This window comes from Malurus melanocephalus, unplaced genomic scaffold (genome assembly GCF_030028575.1).
Source record: "Malurus melanocephalus ecotype Western Australia unplaced genomic scaffold, MMel_1.1 scaffold_372, whole genome shotgun sequence".
NCBI classification, from domain to species: Eukaryota; Metazoa; Chordata; class Aves; order Passeriformes; family Maluridae; genus Malurus; species Malurus melanocephalus.
In genome coordinates this window covers 373,331-390,933 of record NW_026623604.1, presented here as the reverse complement: position 1 = coordinate 390,933, position 17,603 = coordinate 373,331, and the positions used below count along the sequence as shown (strand labels likewise).

General features: G+C 44.2%; 1 protein-coding gene across 1 annotated transcript in view; it reads left to right on the top strand.

The window, feature by feature from the left end:
* ARIH1 (ariadne RBR E3 ubiquitin protein ligase 1) overlaps window positions 1–17,603 on the top strand; it is a 49,996-nt gene that overhangs the window by 18,274 nt on the left and 14,119 nt on the right. The window contains 6 exon segments of the mRNA XM_057378763.1: window positions 3,403–3,470; window positions 9,124–9,268; window positions 13,239–13,331; window positions 13,688–13,743; window positions 16,671–16,737; window positions 17,426–17,532. Of these exon segments, the coding sequence (XP_057234746.1) occupies window positions 3,403–3,470; window positions 9,124–9,268; window positions 13,239–13,331; window positions 13,688–13,743; window positions 16,671–16,737; window positions 17,426–17,532 (536 nt within the window).

Genomic DNA, 17,603 nt, shown 5'->3' with positions numbered 1-17,603 from the left:
TGTAAAATTTAATAGGAGGCTGCTGTAAGTGAGATCTGCTGTTTCAGCTTTCATCAGGCCACATTCGGAGGAGAACATGTTGGCTGTTCCCTTGCTCGCCGTCCTCTCCTGGCTGCTTTCTGTAGCAAAATTCATCTTTGTGAACAGAAAATAGCCTGAGTCGGAGTGCACTCTCCCAGCCTCGGGAGTGATCCCGTCTGAGCAGCAGCGGAGCCTGTTCATAACTAATCTGYGTGGTGTCAGTTGTAGGAAATAATCCCGTGTGCCAAACGAGGAGGCAGAACAGAGCCCGTCACTTCCCAGTGCTGTGCTACCCAGTGTTTCGATATTCCATTAATTTTTGCAGCGCGAGTGTCCAGAGTGCTGGCTGAGGGTTGGTGCAGGGCTGGAGTAGAACTGGTGTTGAAATAYCAGATTATTTTGGTGGTGTTTTAACCCTGTGTGCCCCAGGTACGGGACACAGTTCTTACCAGGGTGGGTGCTGTGGTTGGCTCCTCCAGTACTGCTCCTGAATACCTATCAGGAAAGTGTGTGCATGTGAGCTATTTCCATGGAACAGCTGTTCTGTTGGTGTTCCTGCCCTTAGACTGGGACAATCCCATCGTGCCAGAACTTTAGGCATTTGTATTTAACTCTGGTTTGCCCCTCAGYTGCTTCCCTCCCGCTCTTCTGTGCTCGCTGTGTGCTGCCAGCTCAGATTGTACCCTGTCCAGGGATGAGCAAGGGCAGGGCTGTGTTAATCCTTGCCTTCTGTATCCGGGAAACAGCCAGGGAAGSTTGGAATGCTACATCTGGGATCTGGCAGGCAGCAAAAGCAGGCAGCCCAGCTATTTCTGGTGGGAGCTTCTCATGCTGCTGGTGTTTCCTTTCTTTTTCAAATGTTCAACCAACAGTGCTGAACCCCGGCAAGCCAGGAGAAGGTGATAGTACACTGAGCCAACAGTACTCTGAACTCACCCTTCTGAGATACCTCGGGGGGGCTCTGACCTGGGAAAGTGGTTTTGAAAGCTGCAGTGCCAGTGTGTTGGGAAAATGAAGAAGCCACAGATGAAACTTCTTGTCCTTTCCAACCACATGTCCTTTGGGGAGTGGTATMTGCTAGATCAGCCTTGTTCTACTTAATAATTGCTGCAGATTGCTTGAGTTTCTTTCATAACTTTCCTTCAGTGCAAGGGGAAACCTGTCTTTTGAAAAAGTTAGCCAGAGACCATGTTTTATGGTTACCTCAGCTGCCTCTTAGCCTATTAAGTGATTAATAGGTATTCCCAGAAGCCTTAGGAAGTGGCCAAGTGGGCTACTGTGGCAGAAGGTAGGGCAAGACTTCAGTCTGGTTTTAATTAAAGCTCTCTCAATGCCTTTGCTTGAGAAATGGTGAAAATTGTGTTTCTCTGTACAGCTGGGCTGAGTGAAGACTCCTTGTGTTGAAGWGCTGTGCTTGGCTGTCTGAAATTCATAACTAGAGAATTACAGGAGCTGGTATCATAWCCAAGATAATCTAGAGATAAGATTGGTTTATTTACTAAGGTGTATTTTCATCTTTGATTAAATTGCTCCAGGAATTGTGTCTAAGTGAGCTTTTAAGAGCTCTTTTAGGTATTGCTACTTAATACAGAGAGAGTTACAGAAAAGCATGTTGTGGAGACCTAAATACAAAATAGCCTAGAAAGATAAAAAACTAAACCCTGAAAGAGGCTGCTRGAGGAGCTTTTAATGAAGGAGACCCTTAAATTCCCATAGAGCTTCTCGTTGGCTGGACTGACAGAGCTAAGCTGCTTGCTCCCCTCTGCAGGGCTGCATGGAGGATGGATGGTGTCAGAGCGCTGCTTGTCAGGCAGGCACCTGGTGTTGCTGCAGGGAAGAGCTTGGATCCCTGTCACCTGGGAGACTGTTCCAGATACGGACCAGAGCCATGCTGGCACCGTGCAGTGTTAGGCAATRCCCATTTCTGGTATCTTCTACCCCATGCTGTGTAGATCTGCTGTTCCCAGCTGTTTGTGGGGCTCCACRGCGTCTGGATCAGGGGTCTGGTGTGACCTTTCTAAAGCTGCTTTGGTTCACATGGGCTTTTGAAGCTGGAAAAMATTCTTAATTTGGCCTTAAGCAATCTTTGCTGGCATTAATAAGAGACAGAACACATTGCAGAAGGAGAAGAGTGTCACTTTTTATAGTATAAACCACAAGACTCGTTCTTTGTGCTTATTACACTGTCACCCGAGGGCTTTGTTTCAGTGAAGGTTTTGTTGGTAGTGAAAGGTTGTCCTGCTTTCCCCTTGTGCTAATGCAGCTGTTTGTGTGGTCAGGCAATCAAACAGATTGAAGAACTGATTCCATAAGAAAAGCAACCTAAAGGAAGAAAACAAGATCATCTTCTGAGCCAGTGTTTGCAGTGTAAAATGGCTGCGGTGGTATGGWCTGGTGAGGGCAGGACATGCAGGGATGGGGTGGGATCACTGCTGTGGTTGGCAGCACTGGCTTTTGGCAGCATCAAGTTGTGGCTGTAGCTCCAGGGCTCGGGAAATCACATTGCTGGTTTATGTCCTACTTTTCAACAGCTTCAGAGCGTCCATTGAACATTGGCCCTGAGGCAAACTTCCATTTTGGTGTCAAATGGCAAAGTACACACAGGCGCTCTCAGGGTGCTGCTCTTGTCTCCTGTGCACGTCAATGGTCCTAAAAGTGAGTCCAGAGAGTGGATTTGGGGAGCTAAAACGTGGATCTGGTGTTTCTCATGTAATCAAACCCTTGGCTGATGATACAGATTTAGCTGGAAGAAAAACTTGTACGCAAGTGAAAATCAGCTCATGTTCCATCTTCCTGACCTTTCTAGGCTGTATTTCTTTTCTAAGCTGTGTGGTTCTATGAGTGTTTTCTGGATGTCATGGTGCTTCAGGAACATCTGGGGGTCGTCCAAGGACTTTGGCATCTTACACTGGCAGCCAGTTGTGCTCTGGGAGAGTTTTCAGCCCATGTGTTTTGGTGGTCAGGGCTGGAATACTCTTGCTCAGCAAGTGTTATGAAGGTTAGGGCAAAAATGAGTATGATGGGTGGAAATCAGCCCTTCCTGCATTTTACAGACATCCTGGAATTGCCTTGTGTGGGCATGCTGAATGGAGAGATGCTGGCACTGTGGAAGCTGTAATTAACCTGGCCCTTAAATCTTCAACCAAGTTCTCATTCTATATAGACACTTGGATTTATAGTGTTGGGGTTTTTTTTCCCTTTAAAATTTTCCTATCTGTCAAGTCTAGCTATTTCCCAGTCCATGGCAGTAAACATGTATTGTCTGAGCAGGTGATGTTATCAGACACCCTGATTTTCCCTTTGCCTATTCAAAGCTCTGCTCGGTGTTCTCACTCCAGCTTGGTTACTCAATTATTGATTGTTTTTCTATTCTTTCTCCAGAATCCAGCGACTATCACTCGGATACTGCTTAGCCATTTCAACTGGGATAAAGAGAAGCTGATGGAGAGGTAAGCAGCCACCTTAGCATGCAACCATCTTGTGCTGCAGAGCTGGAAAAATGTTTGTTTCTGGWTGAATTGAGGATGGATGAATGCACAGGGTGTGGCAGGAGAATCTTTTGTGTAAGCTCTAAATGTTGCCCCTTCCTCAGCTAAGGGTGACTCCTTGTTTTAATGTTATTAATGCCTGTTAGAAGCTGTGGAAGTTGCCCATTGGAAAGAGGGATTTCCAGTTTGAACACATACAGGCACAGCATTTGGACAGGCTCTGGAAAAAAGCAAGCAGGAACAGGTTTTTGTTATCTAGCAACTGTTTTGGATTTGGGTTTAGCTGCTTTTGCCTGTCATGCTGGCATGTGTATTCCTGACATGTTTATTCGCTGCTCTGGCCAAGGCTAAATTGTTCCTGTCTGATAATGGTCCTGCCTTCATCTCTGCAGCTCCAAGTTTTCTTCAGTGTGTGTAAATCATGGCTTGAATTTTGCCTCTCCTTCCCCCTCAGAGCAGAGTGTTTTATGGTTATTTCCCATCTTTGATTCCCAACCCTTGGAATGTTGCTTGGTAAAGGTACTTTCCAATTTGTTGTTACACGGTGGAGACCAAATCCAGCTGCATTTGGTTTGTTCCAATGCCAGTGCTGGTGCTGAAGGGAATTGAGGGAGCTGGAAAATKTAATTTACTTCAGAAACTGGGAGGAGAATTGATCTGGACCAAAAGGAGCAGTAAAGGCTGTACAGGGACTTGCTGGTTGTTTTGGTCTTTGCSGGTCTTCCCAGGTGTGAAGTGACCAATGGGTGGGTGTGAAGGGCCTAGTGGGATCATTAGTTTGACTTTCTCTTAATTAAAAGTTTGACTTTCTCCTCTTTGCCTGATGATCAGGGTATGTAAAGRTGGGATGTGGTCTGTAATCCTGAAGCAATTGTTGGTGCTAAATATCACTTCACTGAGCCCTGGCCTGAGCCCCTGTAGTTTGGTACTCTGTCACCCATGGAAAGAGTAGCAAAGGTTTTCACATGGACAGTAATTATTTTGGAGTATAAATATTTCTGCTATCCAGGGCTAATGGATTTAGGACACCTTTAGCCCCGCTTTGTGTAGTATTTTTGGTTAGTGATGGTGCTCGGGTATCTCTTACACTTTGTTTAACCTAGATTTTTTTTTCCAAAGTGATTGTATTTTTTTACAGCTTTCTAGTTCTTATTTTCCTGAGTTGACCTCTTTGAGTTAATGTTGGAAGTCAGAAAGCTTTGTGTTACAAATATAGCYACTATTTAACTCTGACTACAGCTGTTAAGCATTCTGATTTAATTCCTGCTCTGCAACATGTCTGTTCACTTGGTATTTGAGTTTCTTGGGCTGGTTCTCTTGGCCAGGCTAAAGTTCACTCTCCTTGGCTGACTATTTCCCTGTGAGATAGCTGCACTGAAAAGCCATCCCTTTATTTGGTAGATTTTGTCTCTTCTCATTGAAAGCTTTTTTAGGGTTGCCATCAATTAAAAAATAAAAATTGGGCTGTGTTTTTGTTTTTGTTTTCTTTTTCCCCAGGGAGGTGCCAGCCAGGTCCACGTGAGGTATTACTGTTAAGGCTTTTACAGTTTTAAGTAGACATTATATTAATAAATCCACAGGTGGATGTATTCATTAAAATACGTAACAGTGAGTGAGTAATAGAATCTATGACTTGCTTAGTTAGACCTGTTGCACGTGGGTCTGATTTTGGTGCTGACTGATGTCCTGTTGTTTTAGAAAACACCAAAACATGATCTCTCAAGTAGCTGGTGCTGCTTTCTATCACTTCTGCCCCAATTCTGTGAAATCCTTTGGAGTGCTCAGCTAYGCTAAAGCAGGAGCTGGGGAAGCTGAGAGCAGGCTCTTGGTGTTCAAGAGGTGCTAGGTGAGGTTTAAGGGCAAAACCCTCTAAAATACACATTTTGCATGAAAGGCCCTCTTGTTTTATGGTGTGTGTTTGCAGTTCCTAATCAGTGCCTGTTTCCCTTAGCTCATGGTGAGTCAGCACAACCTCCCAGCAGCTTTATCAGACCTGGCCTGGAGGAAAGCACTTCAGCCAAGTGGCTTCTCTTTTTGATAAGTGCAGAGATCTGAGCTCGTGATAYGAAAATTTCCCTGTTTTGCCCACTTTTTTTTTAGCCTTGTTATGCCTGTTTTTAATAGGCAGATTGTTATTGTCTGTGCCAGCCTTGTCACAGAGTAATTGMACAGTGGTGTTGAGAGGGTAGATGTGCTACAGGTATTCCACTTACACTAAAGTAATAACTGCCACAATTGAAAAACTGCCATGACCTACTGGTGAAACACTAATTGTTTGTGTGCAAAAGCAAAACTGGGGGTTTGGGGTGGATTTGTTTGTAGGATGGAAGTGGGGTGTGGAGGAAATGCTAGTTCAGCCTCTGATATGCTGCATGTTTTGGAGGATAAAGATGTCAAATATTATGTTCTCCTCTCTCTCATAAGGTTCATTCACAGAGGCAGGAGAGCAGCAGGTGCAGAGTGACCACATCCTCTCAGAAATGAGTGAAGGAAGTGTTYTAGCTCATAAACTTTATCTTGATTACCTTCCACTTTTACTGTGGCTGATGGTGTCCTGTCCTGAAGGGAGTTTGGGGAGGAAGCTCTGTGTGATGAAGAGGTTAAAATACATCTCTCCTGCTTTATGTGCTTTCCCCTGGTCATTTTGTTGAGAAAAGTGTCTCAGCATGTCCCCAAGGCCCAATTTAATCCTTGGAGGCAGAGCCAGAGAGGTACAGCAGTCTCTTTAGCTGCTTATCTTGGTGGCCACATGTTCCTGTTCCCTCTGAGCGGAGRAGGGATGTCAGGAGTGCCCAGATTGCCTCTTCTCCAGGACCTGGCTGCCTGCTTTCCTTGGAACAAATAAATGCTTTCCACTCTTCAGCAGRGGCTGAACAGGTGAAAAATGGTGCRTGGCAGGAGTTTTGATGTGGAGATATCTTTTACTGCGAGTGTATTGATGCACTGACACTCACAAATGCTCTTCCGTGGAAGTAAATATCCCAAAATGTGTACTAGAAGCAATTTTTTTCAGTGAAAAGGCCTTTTATCTTTGATACTCCCATGGGTAGGATTTGATTATGTCTGGAAAATGGCGATTAGGCAGTTACAAACAGCAGGAGGGAATTTTGGGGAGATAAAGGAGCTGACAGCTTGATCCCTCTGCCAGAAAGACTTGGTGGTGTTAAAGGTTTGGTCTTGCTAAGTAGAAAGACTTGAAAATAATTCACTGGTCAGTCCATTAATTTTAAAATAGCAGAAAAAGCCCAACTTTGTGATGAAGAAAACGTACTTTGAAGAATTAATAGAAGAAATTCTTATGTGCCAGAAGTGCTGGAATTACTCAATATCTGTGTTGTGAAGGGAAAGGAGGGCAGAGGATTTAAAAAGCTGTTAAAGGCACTCTGCTCCTTCTTAGGTTGAAAATAAGGATGGAGGTACCAAGAACMAGCCCTTTAGTAGAGGGTATTTGAGGAAAAAATCAGAATTCTTGGAGTTGTGAAGGAAGTGAGGAGGGGCTGTGACATGGAGGAGCTCTGGAGAAATGCCATGCATTAGGTGAGATCTGCAGGAGAATTCTGGATGAAATTGTATGAGATCAGGGTCTGATCTGGACTGGAACTGTGCATGTGTTTTAGCTTCCTTGGATTCAAGGCGGATGAATGGAAATGGAAATTGGTGGTGGAGAAGGTTTGCTGGCCAGGGGAATGGGGGAATGTCACATGGAGCTCACCTCTGTGGGGGGGAAGGGTCTTAGGGCTGCTTCTGGGAATCCTTTGGCTGAGAATGTGGGAAGGCAAAGAGAGATCTGCAGACAGGGATGATCACGCTGGAACARGTGGGATAAAGGGATGTTGACTGGAATTAGGAATTGTTCCTAACCACTGAAGGAACTGCAGGAGTCTTCTGACTGAGGCCTTGGTGTGTTTGCATAAGGAGTGGTGGAGCMGTTAGAGAGCTGGTGGACTTTGGAGTATCCATTGGAACTGTGTGTTTTCACTGAGATCTGCGTATTCCTCTGCATTTTCTGGAGTTCTTCTGGCCCAGTGACAGCATGAGTTTGAGTCTGAGAGACACACGTGCAAATAAATAGATGTGGAAATTACTTACTCAGAAAGAAAATGCCTAAAAAGATAACAGCTCAGAGAAGTAGGAATAGCATCCATAGGTATTTAAGGGGGGTGGGTAATTCCAGGTGAAAAAAGTCAAGTTCTTGACATGGATATTCACCCTTAAAGCCAGCCCACCACTACAAATACCTCTGGTATTTCCATTAGCATTTTGCTGGCCATGGGTACCAGGGTTCAAGTTGCATCATAGCATTTGTATACAAAACTGTTTTCCTTGCAAACTTGAGACCCAGCTGTGTGTCTGCTGTCCTCAGAGAATGTGCTGTGCTGCTCCTGCTGCCTCTTAAGAGTAGTTGGAAGGCTGGAAAACTTCTGTGGGCTTAATATTTGTCTATGATCCTTAATAATCAAATACGGTTGCCTGTAACAGGACTGCTGTGAATTCACTTGCTTAAATTTTCTAAATATGTAATTTTATATATTTATATTTAAATGTAACATGTACATTTCTAAATAAAATCCTCTAAACAAACAAAAGAACGTGGTTGAGTTAAATCCTGAGCTAACACTGAAGATCAGTGGATGCTGCCATACCAGAATTCACCACTTCCTTCCAGATTCAGTGCCTTGAAATTTAAGATCTAAAATATGTGAACTGCATTGATAATCATATGAAACAGCAGGAAAATTAATATTTTTTAAATTATAAATCAAGCCTTGTTGATAGGTAGAGCTGTAAGGGAGCAGGGGAATGACTTACTGAGTTTGGCTGGGGATGTGTGCAGGTGATGGGCCTGGGTAATTGTCTGGTTTAATTAGTTCTTTGCAGCTGCTGGTGGCTGGAGAAAGGTGTGTGAAGGATTCTAGGAAGAGACTGAGCTTGCTGATAATGATCCTTCCCAGTCTGGTCCTTCTCTCCGAGTTGAAGAGCTTCTTATAAGCCTTGAAAGCACACCTGTGTTGTTTTCCTYAAGGGAATAYGAAATAGAAAGGAAGTGACTTTTTTTTCTCCCTCCAAGCMATTTTGTATCCTCTTTTTCAATAGGTACCTGATCTTTGGAGGCATTGTAAACCTGGAACTGTATTTTTTAGGAGGTTGTTAAATTACCTCAGGTTGACTGAAGGCACAAGATGCTCAAATGGCCAATGATCAGAATATCAGGGAAAATGGCAGGCTTAAACTGAATAGAATTGAGCTTGGAGGCATCAAACTTGTGCTTTAGGAAGATGTTCCAATGCCTGGACTGCAATGAGGTGTTCTTGCTCTAGTTTCCTGTCCTGAAATTCTAATGCAAAGCAGTCACTGGGGAGAACAATGAAGTACTTGAAAGGCAGCTAAAGAATTGAAGATACCTGAATTTCAGGAGTGTGCAATTCAAGGGAGAGTCTCTGAAGTGCAGTTGTCTAACATCCACCTCTGTATTGTGTTAGTGAAGAGTTTGTTGGAAGCAGCGGGTGTGTGAGTTTTGAAATGTTAAAAGCAACTTTGTACACATAACTGCTGAATAGAATGGGAAAATTATTTAGAAGGTGGTTAAGTTTTCCTTCTCTCCTTTGTTGTGCAGGTACTTCGATGGCAACTTGGAGAAGCTCTTTGCAGAGTGTCACGTAATTAATCCAAGTAAAAAGTCTCGAACGCGCCAGATGAACACCAGATCATCAGCCCAGGACATGTCCTGTCAGATCTGCTATCTGAACTACCCCAACTCGGTGAGTGCCCGGCAGCCTGGCTGCAGCCTGACCAGCAGCTCCCCACTTCTCCTGCCTTAAACTTCACATTTCCCTGAAAAACATCTCTGAGGGTGCTGGGACCTGGGCGGCCGTGTAGTAAAGTTCAGGAAAAAGCAAGCAGGTGATGTTGACAAAGGTTAGCTATCAACTGATGAATGAAAAATGAAATTAAAAATCTGTGAAAAGCTTGATGAGCAAGGGGATTCACTGAAATAGAATGACAAGGCATGAAACAGCTTTTAAAAGCAGTGAGTAATGCTACAAAATAGTCAGTTTAGGAAGTCTAGATTAAAAGGGAGTGGAAGAAGTGTGGATATCATTGGATCTTTATCATGTCTGGACAATGCCCTCTTGGTCAGGGTGAGAGTGTGTCACCCAGTGCTTGCTGAGGCTCTGCATTGGTGTTCTGGGTAATGGTGGTGCTTTTTTGGTAACTGTTGACCAAATCAAAGCACTCCCATATCCTGCTCAGAGGTCCAGGCTCTGCTGGGGCTCCCTGGGGCAGGACATGCTGTTGGGAGATCTTAGGAAAAGAAGATGAGGGGAAGTGCTCAAACAGGAGAGTTCATCAAAAGGCAAAGTGCTGATAGTGACGAATTCTTCCTTTATTGGAACCTGCTGTTCCTGGTGGAGCTGCCCCTCCCAGAATGCCCTAAGACGTGTGCTGGGCCTTGCTAAGCAAAGCTGTCCTGACACAGGGCTTGGCTCTTGCTCTGGATATGTTTTCTGCAGGGATGGGAATCATGAAGAGCTTTGGGGTTCATGAGTAGCCTGAAGTGCCCTGGTTGTGGCCTATTCCTTCCTTGGAGTGGGCGAAGCCCAACTTCAGCCCTCCCTTTCTCAGGATTAAGATCCTYGTTCTCTTGAGCTAGGAACCACAAGACTTTGTGTGTCTCTTCAGCCTTGTGTGCCCCAGCTTCCTTTTTGGAGAGTAGCTGGAAAGGTGAATTCCTGCTTTGTGTGAGGAGGTGCTTTGAAGAGAAASGCAATATATCACAAAATGTTGTTCTCTCCTTTTTAACGTAGGTGTTGTGCTGGGTGGGGGTAAAACTCCCAAGTGACTGGCCTGTCCCCTGGCTGGGGGTGCCCTGCTGCCTGGGAAGCAGAGTCATAGAATCATGGAATACCTTGAGCTGGAAAAGGCTCACAAGGATCGTTGAGTCCAGCTCCTGTCCCTGCACAGCACAACCCCCAAATAAATCACACCTGAGCATTGTCCAGAGTTTTGAAACTGGAAAGAACAGCACAAAACACACTAATACTTCTTGATTTTATAGCTCAAATGGTACATTAGTAGTACAAATAGCAGTGGCCCAGTTGTTAGAAAATCAGATTTTTAGCTGGAGCAGAGAGATGTTGCAGGTGAGCGGGGTTGTCTATTGTTGGGTTTTAWGTTAAAAGACTTCAGAGGGGAACCTCAGTTTCTCTGCCCTACAAAAAAGTTGGAGCCTATAGATAATATTTATTATTTCTTCTGGGAAAGGTTGTAGTGTCTGTGTCTAAGGTGGTTGAAATCCATTTTAAAGCTGTTTTCATCAATGTGAATTATAAATTCTAGGATTTTGTTTATGTTCAATGCCCAACCTCAGATTTCATCTTTGAAAACCCTCTAGCAATGATCAGCTTATTTCTTTTCCACATAAAAGCTGGKTCTTTTTGCCCCGAGAGCCCCTTTCAGGCTATGGAAAGCTGAGAGTTTGGAGTTTAAAAGTTTTACAGTGTGCAGTTGTTGCAGCAGTGTTAGTCTTGAGTGTTCCCTCTCTGCCGTGAAGTCTCTGTAGCTCTTCAGTCATCTCCAGACAGGTGTGGTTTGAGTTTTGGGGAACACCTGCCCAACGAGGCATTTGATGCTCTCACCCTGCAAGTTTGAKGACTTAAGGGACATGTTTCACCTCTTCTGTGTCCCTGTCAAGCAGTGTCAGGTCCCAGCTGTTATTTTGGGTGATACCTGCATTGGTAAGACAGGAATTGAGGTGGCTGTGGCTTTGCTTTCCTCCTCTTTTGCCTCACCCTCATGCTCCTTGCAGGGTGGGCTGGGGGTGTATTTGGGACCATCCTGTGTTGTCCAGACTGTGGGTGATGAGCACAGATGTGGTGACAGCAGAGCTGTCTCCTGGGCTAATGTGCTGCCTAAGGAGTCCCTGCTCCCCCTGCCCTTGGTGGTTGTTACTTGCTTCCTTGACATCTGCTGTCCGCTGAGCCAAAAATAATTGGGAACTCCCTCAAAGTAAAGAAAAGAGTTGAGAGATTCTCTGCATTCCTTGCAGCCTGGGAGGAAATGTGGTGGTGGCTGCCTTTCTGTGGGCATTTAGCAAACCTTTTCCYTGCCTGAAATAACCACAGCAGGTCTGACATGAAGATGTGTTCTGTGCTGGTTCCTCGTGTGTGCCTGCTGCAGGAGTATTTGGGTGCAGTAAGAGGGCATTCCCTTGTCTGTGCTTGCTCCCCATCACATATGGAAGAGCCAAAATTCAGGGAAAAGTCCGTGCTGCCTTTGGGATGGTTTCATGCTGTGGCATCCCAAACGTTGCAGATGTTGAAGTGTTTTTACTCTAACACTGCATCCCCAGGAGATGTCACTTGGCCGGAACAGCATCTGTGGAGCATCAGGTACCTTGTTAGCTGGCTCAGTAGTAAGGGCTCAGAAATTGGAAGGTGTCTTTTTTCACTCTTGGAGCCAGTGTACCTGGCACCACGTAGGTGTCAGCCTCTCTCTGATCTCTTTGTTGGGTTTTTTTTGGGATGTTTCTGTTTTTACCTGACCCCAAGTCAGATGCTCAGGTCGGGTTCCCCTGTGCTGGTGCTCCCGGTTTGAGCCTATGCTGGAGTGTCACAGCAGTGTCATCACAGCCTGCCAGCCGTGGGAACAGGGTGCTGCCAGGCACCTTCCCTGGGCAATCCCACCCCAGAGCATCCAGAGRCAGCACAGCCCAGCTGTTACAGCTCTTTGGGATGGACACAATGAATCTGCCTTGGTTAAGGAGGTGCTTTGGGAAGAGCATTTCCCTCAAGTGGACTTTCCTCAATTACCACTACCCTGCTGTTGTTCTGGGCTGTTCACAGAGGATTCTGGGCTCTTTCCTCTGTGCATTCATAGTTCGATGGTATCTGAGGGTGGAGTTCTGGTTTTATGTTGCTGGCTGAGAAGCTGGCTTGAAAAGCTGAGCCAGCAAATATTACCTCTATAGTGGGACAAATGAAGTGTTTTAAATACAGTTTTCCTTGGTGCTGACTCTGGGTATAAAATCACTTTAAACTGACCAGAGAAAGGACTTTAATTTCAGTCCTTCCTCAGCAGTGTTTGCTTCTCCACCCCTTTTGTAACCACCAAGTCCCAGATGATATCTTGACAGCGCTGTGCAGATGATGCAGACCAGRATGGAGTTGTCCCTGTTGCTGTCTGTGACAGCTGATCATTATTGAATTTTATTTAGCAACTTACACCTGCCAATTAGGATCTTCAGTGTCCTCATCTGATGAACATCTGGGTTTCGGGGGGAAGTTCCTCAAAGAGGTCTGGGACTTTYGGGCAGCATCCATATGTGCCAAGGGGAAAAATAAGAGGAATGCAGATTCCGTATCATCTTATCACTGTGACCTGTTTGGCGTTGCATTTATTTGACTGATTTCCAGAGTAAAACAGGAGAGAGCCATACTGGGCTCTGTGTTCACTCTTAAAACAAGGATAAATTTTAATGGGATGGAAACATGGGCCACACCTTTCCTTGCTGCTGGGGTTGGGGATTAAAGTCTGGCTTTGGAAGAGTGACTAAGGCTGCTTTGGCAATGTTCTGTAGTGGTGATGATGCAAAATAAATAGCAGTGTCTCAAGTTTGGTGTGGGGAATGAGGGATGGGATGGGTGAGCTGCACATCACCAAGAAGGATGAAATTATGGAGCGAATCCATGTGATAAATGATGCAATGTCTTGTGTTCTTTGTCATTGCAGTACTTCACTGGCCTAGAGTGTGGACACAAGTTCTGTATGCAGTGCTGGAGTGAATATTTAACTACCAAAATAATGGAGGAAGGCATGGGACAGGTAAAATGTCAATGTCACCTCATGGCTTCTTTCTGGAAATCCTGTGTGTTGGAGAGGAGGGGAAGAGTCTTCCCTGCTAAAGTTAAAAAAAAAACCAAAAAACAAAAGAACAACAGAGAAAACCCAAACTGCAGAGGTTTGGGGGCTGCAGGCTCTGCTACAGGTGAAGCTGGAGAGAATTTTGAGGATTGCTGCAGGTGTCTGGGCTGTGGAAGGAGGAACCCAGGCACATGTGGGATGTGGTGGGAGAGGCAAGGCACTCCTTYTGCTGTAGTGAAGTCTGTTGCCTTGGAATTCTTTGTGGTGCAAACCCAGGATAACCTCTGTTCCTCCTATGACCTTTTTGTGTTTTTCAGACCATTTCATGCCCTGCCCATGGCTGTGATATCTTAGTGGACGACAATACAGTTATGTAAGTGATGCTCTTGGCTTTGCTCTCTCTTTCCCTTGTGTTACTCATGTGCCATTCAAATCTATTCAAATGCTTATAGCAAACGGCAGAGAGGCTCTTAGGCACCAGAGAAGCCTGTCTCCAGCTGTCTGTTTTGGTACCTGAATGTCTCTTAACTTCCTGTTTTGGTGTGAAAAGCCCATGTGACAGCACTGGGAGGGAAGACTCCCTGACCAGTTTGGTCAGTGTTGACAGCAGCATTTCCAAACCCTGTTTTACAGCTTTGTGTATTTCCTTTGATTTAAGTAGGAATTTAGGACTTCTGCCTAGGCCAACCCACTGGTTCCCCAAGTCTATATCTGTAGTTAATAGGTGAGTCAGAGGACAGGAGTCCTAAGGGCTGATGCAGGCTGTGTTTTTTGCCCTCTGATAGGAAGCAGTTGACCCTCARACAGCAGATTTGATTAAGCTGGTGTGTCAGCCTGTGTCCTTGGAGTTATTAAGTTGTCCAGCTGTAGACAATGACTGTTAGTTCGTGGTACAGCAGTGAATTCCATGAGCTTCCTTCWTTTTTATACTGGGGGAGGTTATTGCATGAGCAATATCCTTCATAATTCTGAACTTTGTTCAAGTTCATTTTAATTCTTATTGCTAAAAAGCATCTCAATAAAGGCTTATTCTGTTCCCTTATTCTTTCCTTCCTGAAGCCTGACTCACTCATTGATACTAATTTGCTGTTTTTTATTACCAGTTGCTTTCAGAATACTGATTTTTCTCAATTTTGGCTCTTGGTTACTCATGGAGTGTAGGCTGGATGGAAGTGGAAGTAGCTGAAGTGCTTTCCTGCCCTGTTGAGGGGTGGTTTGTAGAGCCCAGTGGGTGGAAACTGAGCTGGAGTTGGCATATCTCTAGTAACTTGATTGAGATTTTTGTTTACCAGAGGTTGAACTTCAATTTGTGATGTTGAATGCTCTCAGCAGGACTTTCTTGAGTGTTTTCTTGATTGCAACAGTTGGAATGAGCTGTTGAAACAGTGCATGTGAAATTGAGTAGCTGAAAGCATTGGAGGCTGCAKTGGCAGCAGCAGCAGCAAGGAAGGGATGGAAGCAAAGGAGAGCAGTGCTGTGGAGAGGGCAGGGATGAGGCCTGGGACAGTGCAGTGGCAGCTGGCTACTAAACTAAGCAAGTCCCCTTTGTCTAAGTAAAACCAGAAACTGTTTGTAGAGGTAAAAAAAAAATTCACCTTTCCCTGATCTTACCTGGGTTTCTGTGGGGAGGATGGTGATTTTTTTTGCAAAACTCTTTCCTTTAAAAGCTGAGATAGACAACTGTGGCAGCCTTAGAATGGTGGCATGAATAAAAATATAAATTATCTCAGCTGGAGCCTGTACCCACTTCTGTGTCCATAGTTATTATTTTAGGTCTTTTCCTGTTTACAAAATCTCCAGCTTTCAGTTTCCAAGCGATATGAATACAACATTAATATGATTTACAATATGATTTATGGGCTCTGGGCATGGGTTTCATCTCTTAATTCATGTGGTTTCATTTATGATTTGCCAAAAGACAACAATATTCAAAGGAAAATTCTTGAAGATCTTAACCTGGTGATGTCGATTGGGGCAATCAACGCATTTTGATAAGCAAAAAAACAGTGGATTATGTGCTTTGGTTAGTCATGGCATGACTTAATTTAAATTCCAGTTCCTGATACATTGTTATAATACAATACATTTTCAAGTGATATTAAGTATGTCTTGAAGCTCAGGTATGGGGTAAAAAAATGTATAACTCATACTAAATTCAAATAGTTTTCTCATTCTTCAGTAAGTTTGACTCCAGAATTGCAGGAGAAATGCTTTGTCAGCTGATTTGTTTTATTTTAGCTGTGGGAATTGAGCTGCCATGTGCTGTGATTTATGTAATAACCAGCATGTGCTTGGGTGAGGAGCTCCCCAGCTGCCCAGGGCTAGGATTTGTGCACATCCYGTGGGCACAGGCTGCTCCTCGGTGAATGCTGTCAGGATAACGTGCAGGAGTACGCTGGGTCTTGGCTGCACCTGGAATGGAAAATTCATTCATTCCCATATTTATCCATGGTATGGCCTGTGTGAAGCTGYATTCCACAGCAGATTGGAACCAGGAATGACACAAATGGTGTGTTAGTCCAGCTTTGTATTTAGATGTATTGGGAAGACACTGCAGTCATAGCTAAAATACATTTATAGAAGTGCTCAGCAATCCATAATTAAGTTATTTGGAATGTATTTAGACTGGACAGTTTGCAATGCCAGCTGGGATGGTGTGCCCAAGAGTAAAGTGGTCACCAGGCTTGTCAAGGGTTCCCATCAGTCAGTTTTCCTCTGCTCTCCCAATTCCAAGCAAATGTGAATTAATTTAAAGTCCATGTTGTGTACACCCCTAGTGATGTTGAATTCAAATCAACTTTGTTTTTATGGTAAATAGATTAAAACACCATTAATTTTCAAAGTGAAGCTGTAACATTGCGCTTAAACCCAGCTAACATGAGGCTTCCCAAAGTTGTTAACCACACAAGGGTTGTTCTGGAGCTTTTTAAAGGGATTTGCCACAAAATATACGTATTTGATGTAAATGAATTGATTAAATTATTTGTTTCTTGGGCTCTTCAGGAGASTGTTTTTAAATAAAAATCCTCTCACCAACAGGTTCAATTCTTACGAACTGCAGGAGCTTTCTGTTTCTGAAGCTATTATCTTTATATATATATATTTATATATTGAGTACAATGCATATAGTTTTCATAATAGAAGATGATCTAACAAATCAATAGAGAACAGATGAGTACAAAAAGTACCTGCAAGTGAAGAAGGATGAATCAAACTTATTTGTCTGTCTTAAATTACTGGCTGTGTATGAAAAGAAACGAGATTGCTACTACAATTTTTCTGTTTCTTCCCTTCCCACAGGCGTCTGATCACAGATTCCAAGGTTAAATTAAAGTACCAGCATTTAATAACCAATAGTTTTGTAGAGGTGAGTTTTTATTTGAAATTTTTAACGGCTTGTAGGTTGGTTTTGTCTTGCACATGTACCCAGCCAGGGACTGGAGGCCCATTTAGAGCTGCAGAGCAGGTGTTTTTGCATAGTCTCTAATCAAGTGTGAATCCAGGGGTTGTTTTGCAATCCTTTGCTTTACAGGGACAGTTGTAAAAAAATATTACAAAAAACTTGAGGACAGAAGACCTAAAGAGAATGTAAGAGCCGTATTCTGAGAAGCAGAATCACATAGTTGTAATAGTTATATAATAGTTATATAATATTTATAACTCCTGAATGTTACCTGAAATACTTCAGACTGAAAACCAGGAAATGCTGTAAACAAGAGCATGCCTTAAACATTTTGCCAGTTGAAGTAAAACTGCAAAAGTGCTTTTAACAAAATACTGATAGTTTTGCAGCCTCAAAACAAACTCGGAGAAAGGTGCTTTGGAAAGTGTTTGCACTGTCCCAGTTTTCCCATGGTGTGGGTTCAGTTGTGCCATAGCACCCAGGGAGGCAGCAGTTACGGGATCAGAATTTCGGTCCTTTCTCCAAGTGATGTGTGCAGTGGGTTTGGGTTTAATTGCTGAGCTGTTTGCAGCCAYGACAAAGGGATGCAGGGCAGGAGGTGTCCTGGAGCAGCTGGTTCCCCTGTGATGTGGGGTTTGTGCTTTTCTTGCAGTGTAATCGACTGTTAAAGTGGTGTCCTGCCCCCGACTGCCACCACGTTGTTAAAGTCCARTACCCGGATGCTAAACCCGTGCGCTGCAAATGTGGGCGTCAGTTCTGGTAAGAGCAGGCAGGGAAAGGGGCTGCTGCTGCCTTGTCCTCACTGCCCTGGAAGTGGGTCAGTGTGTTCA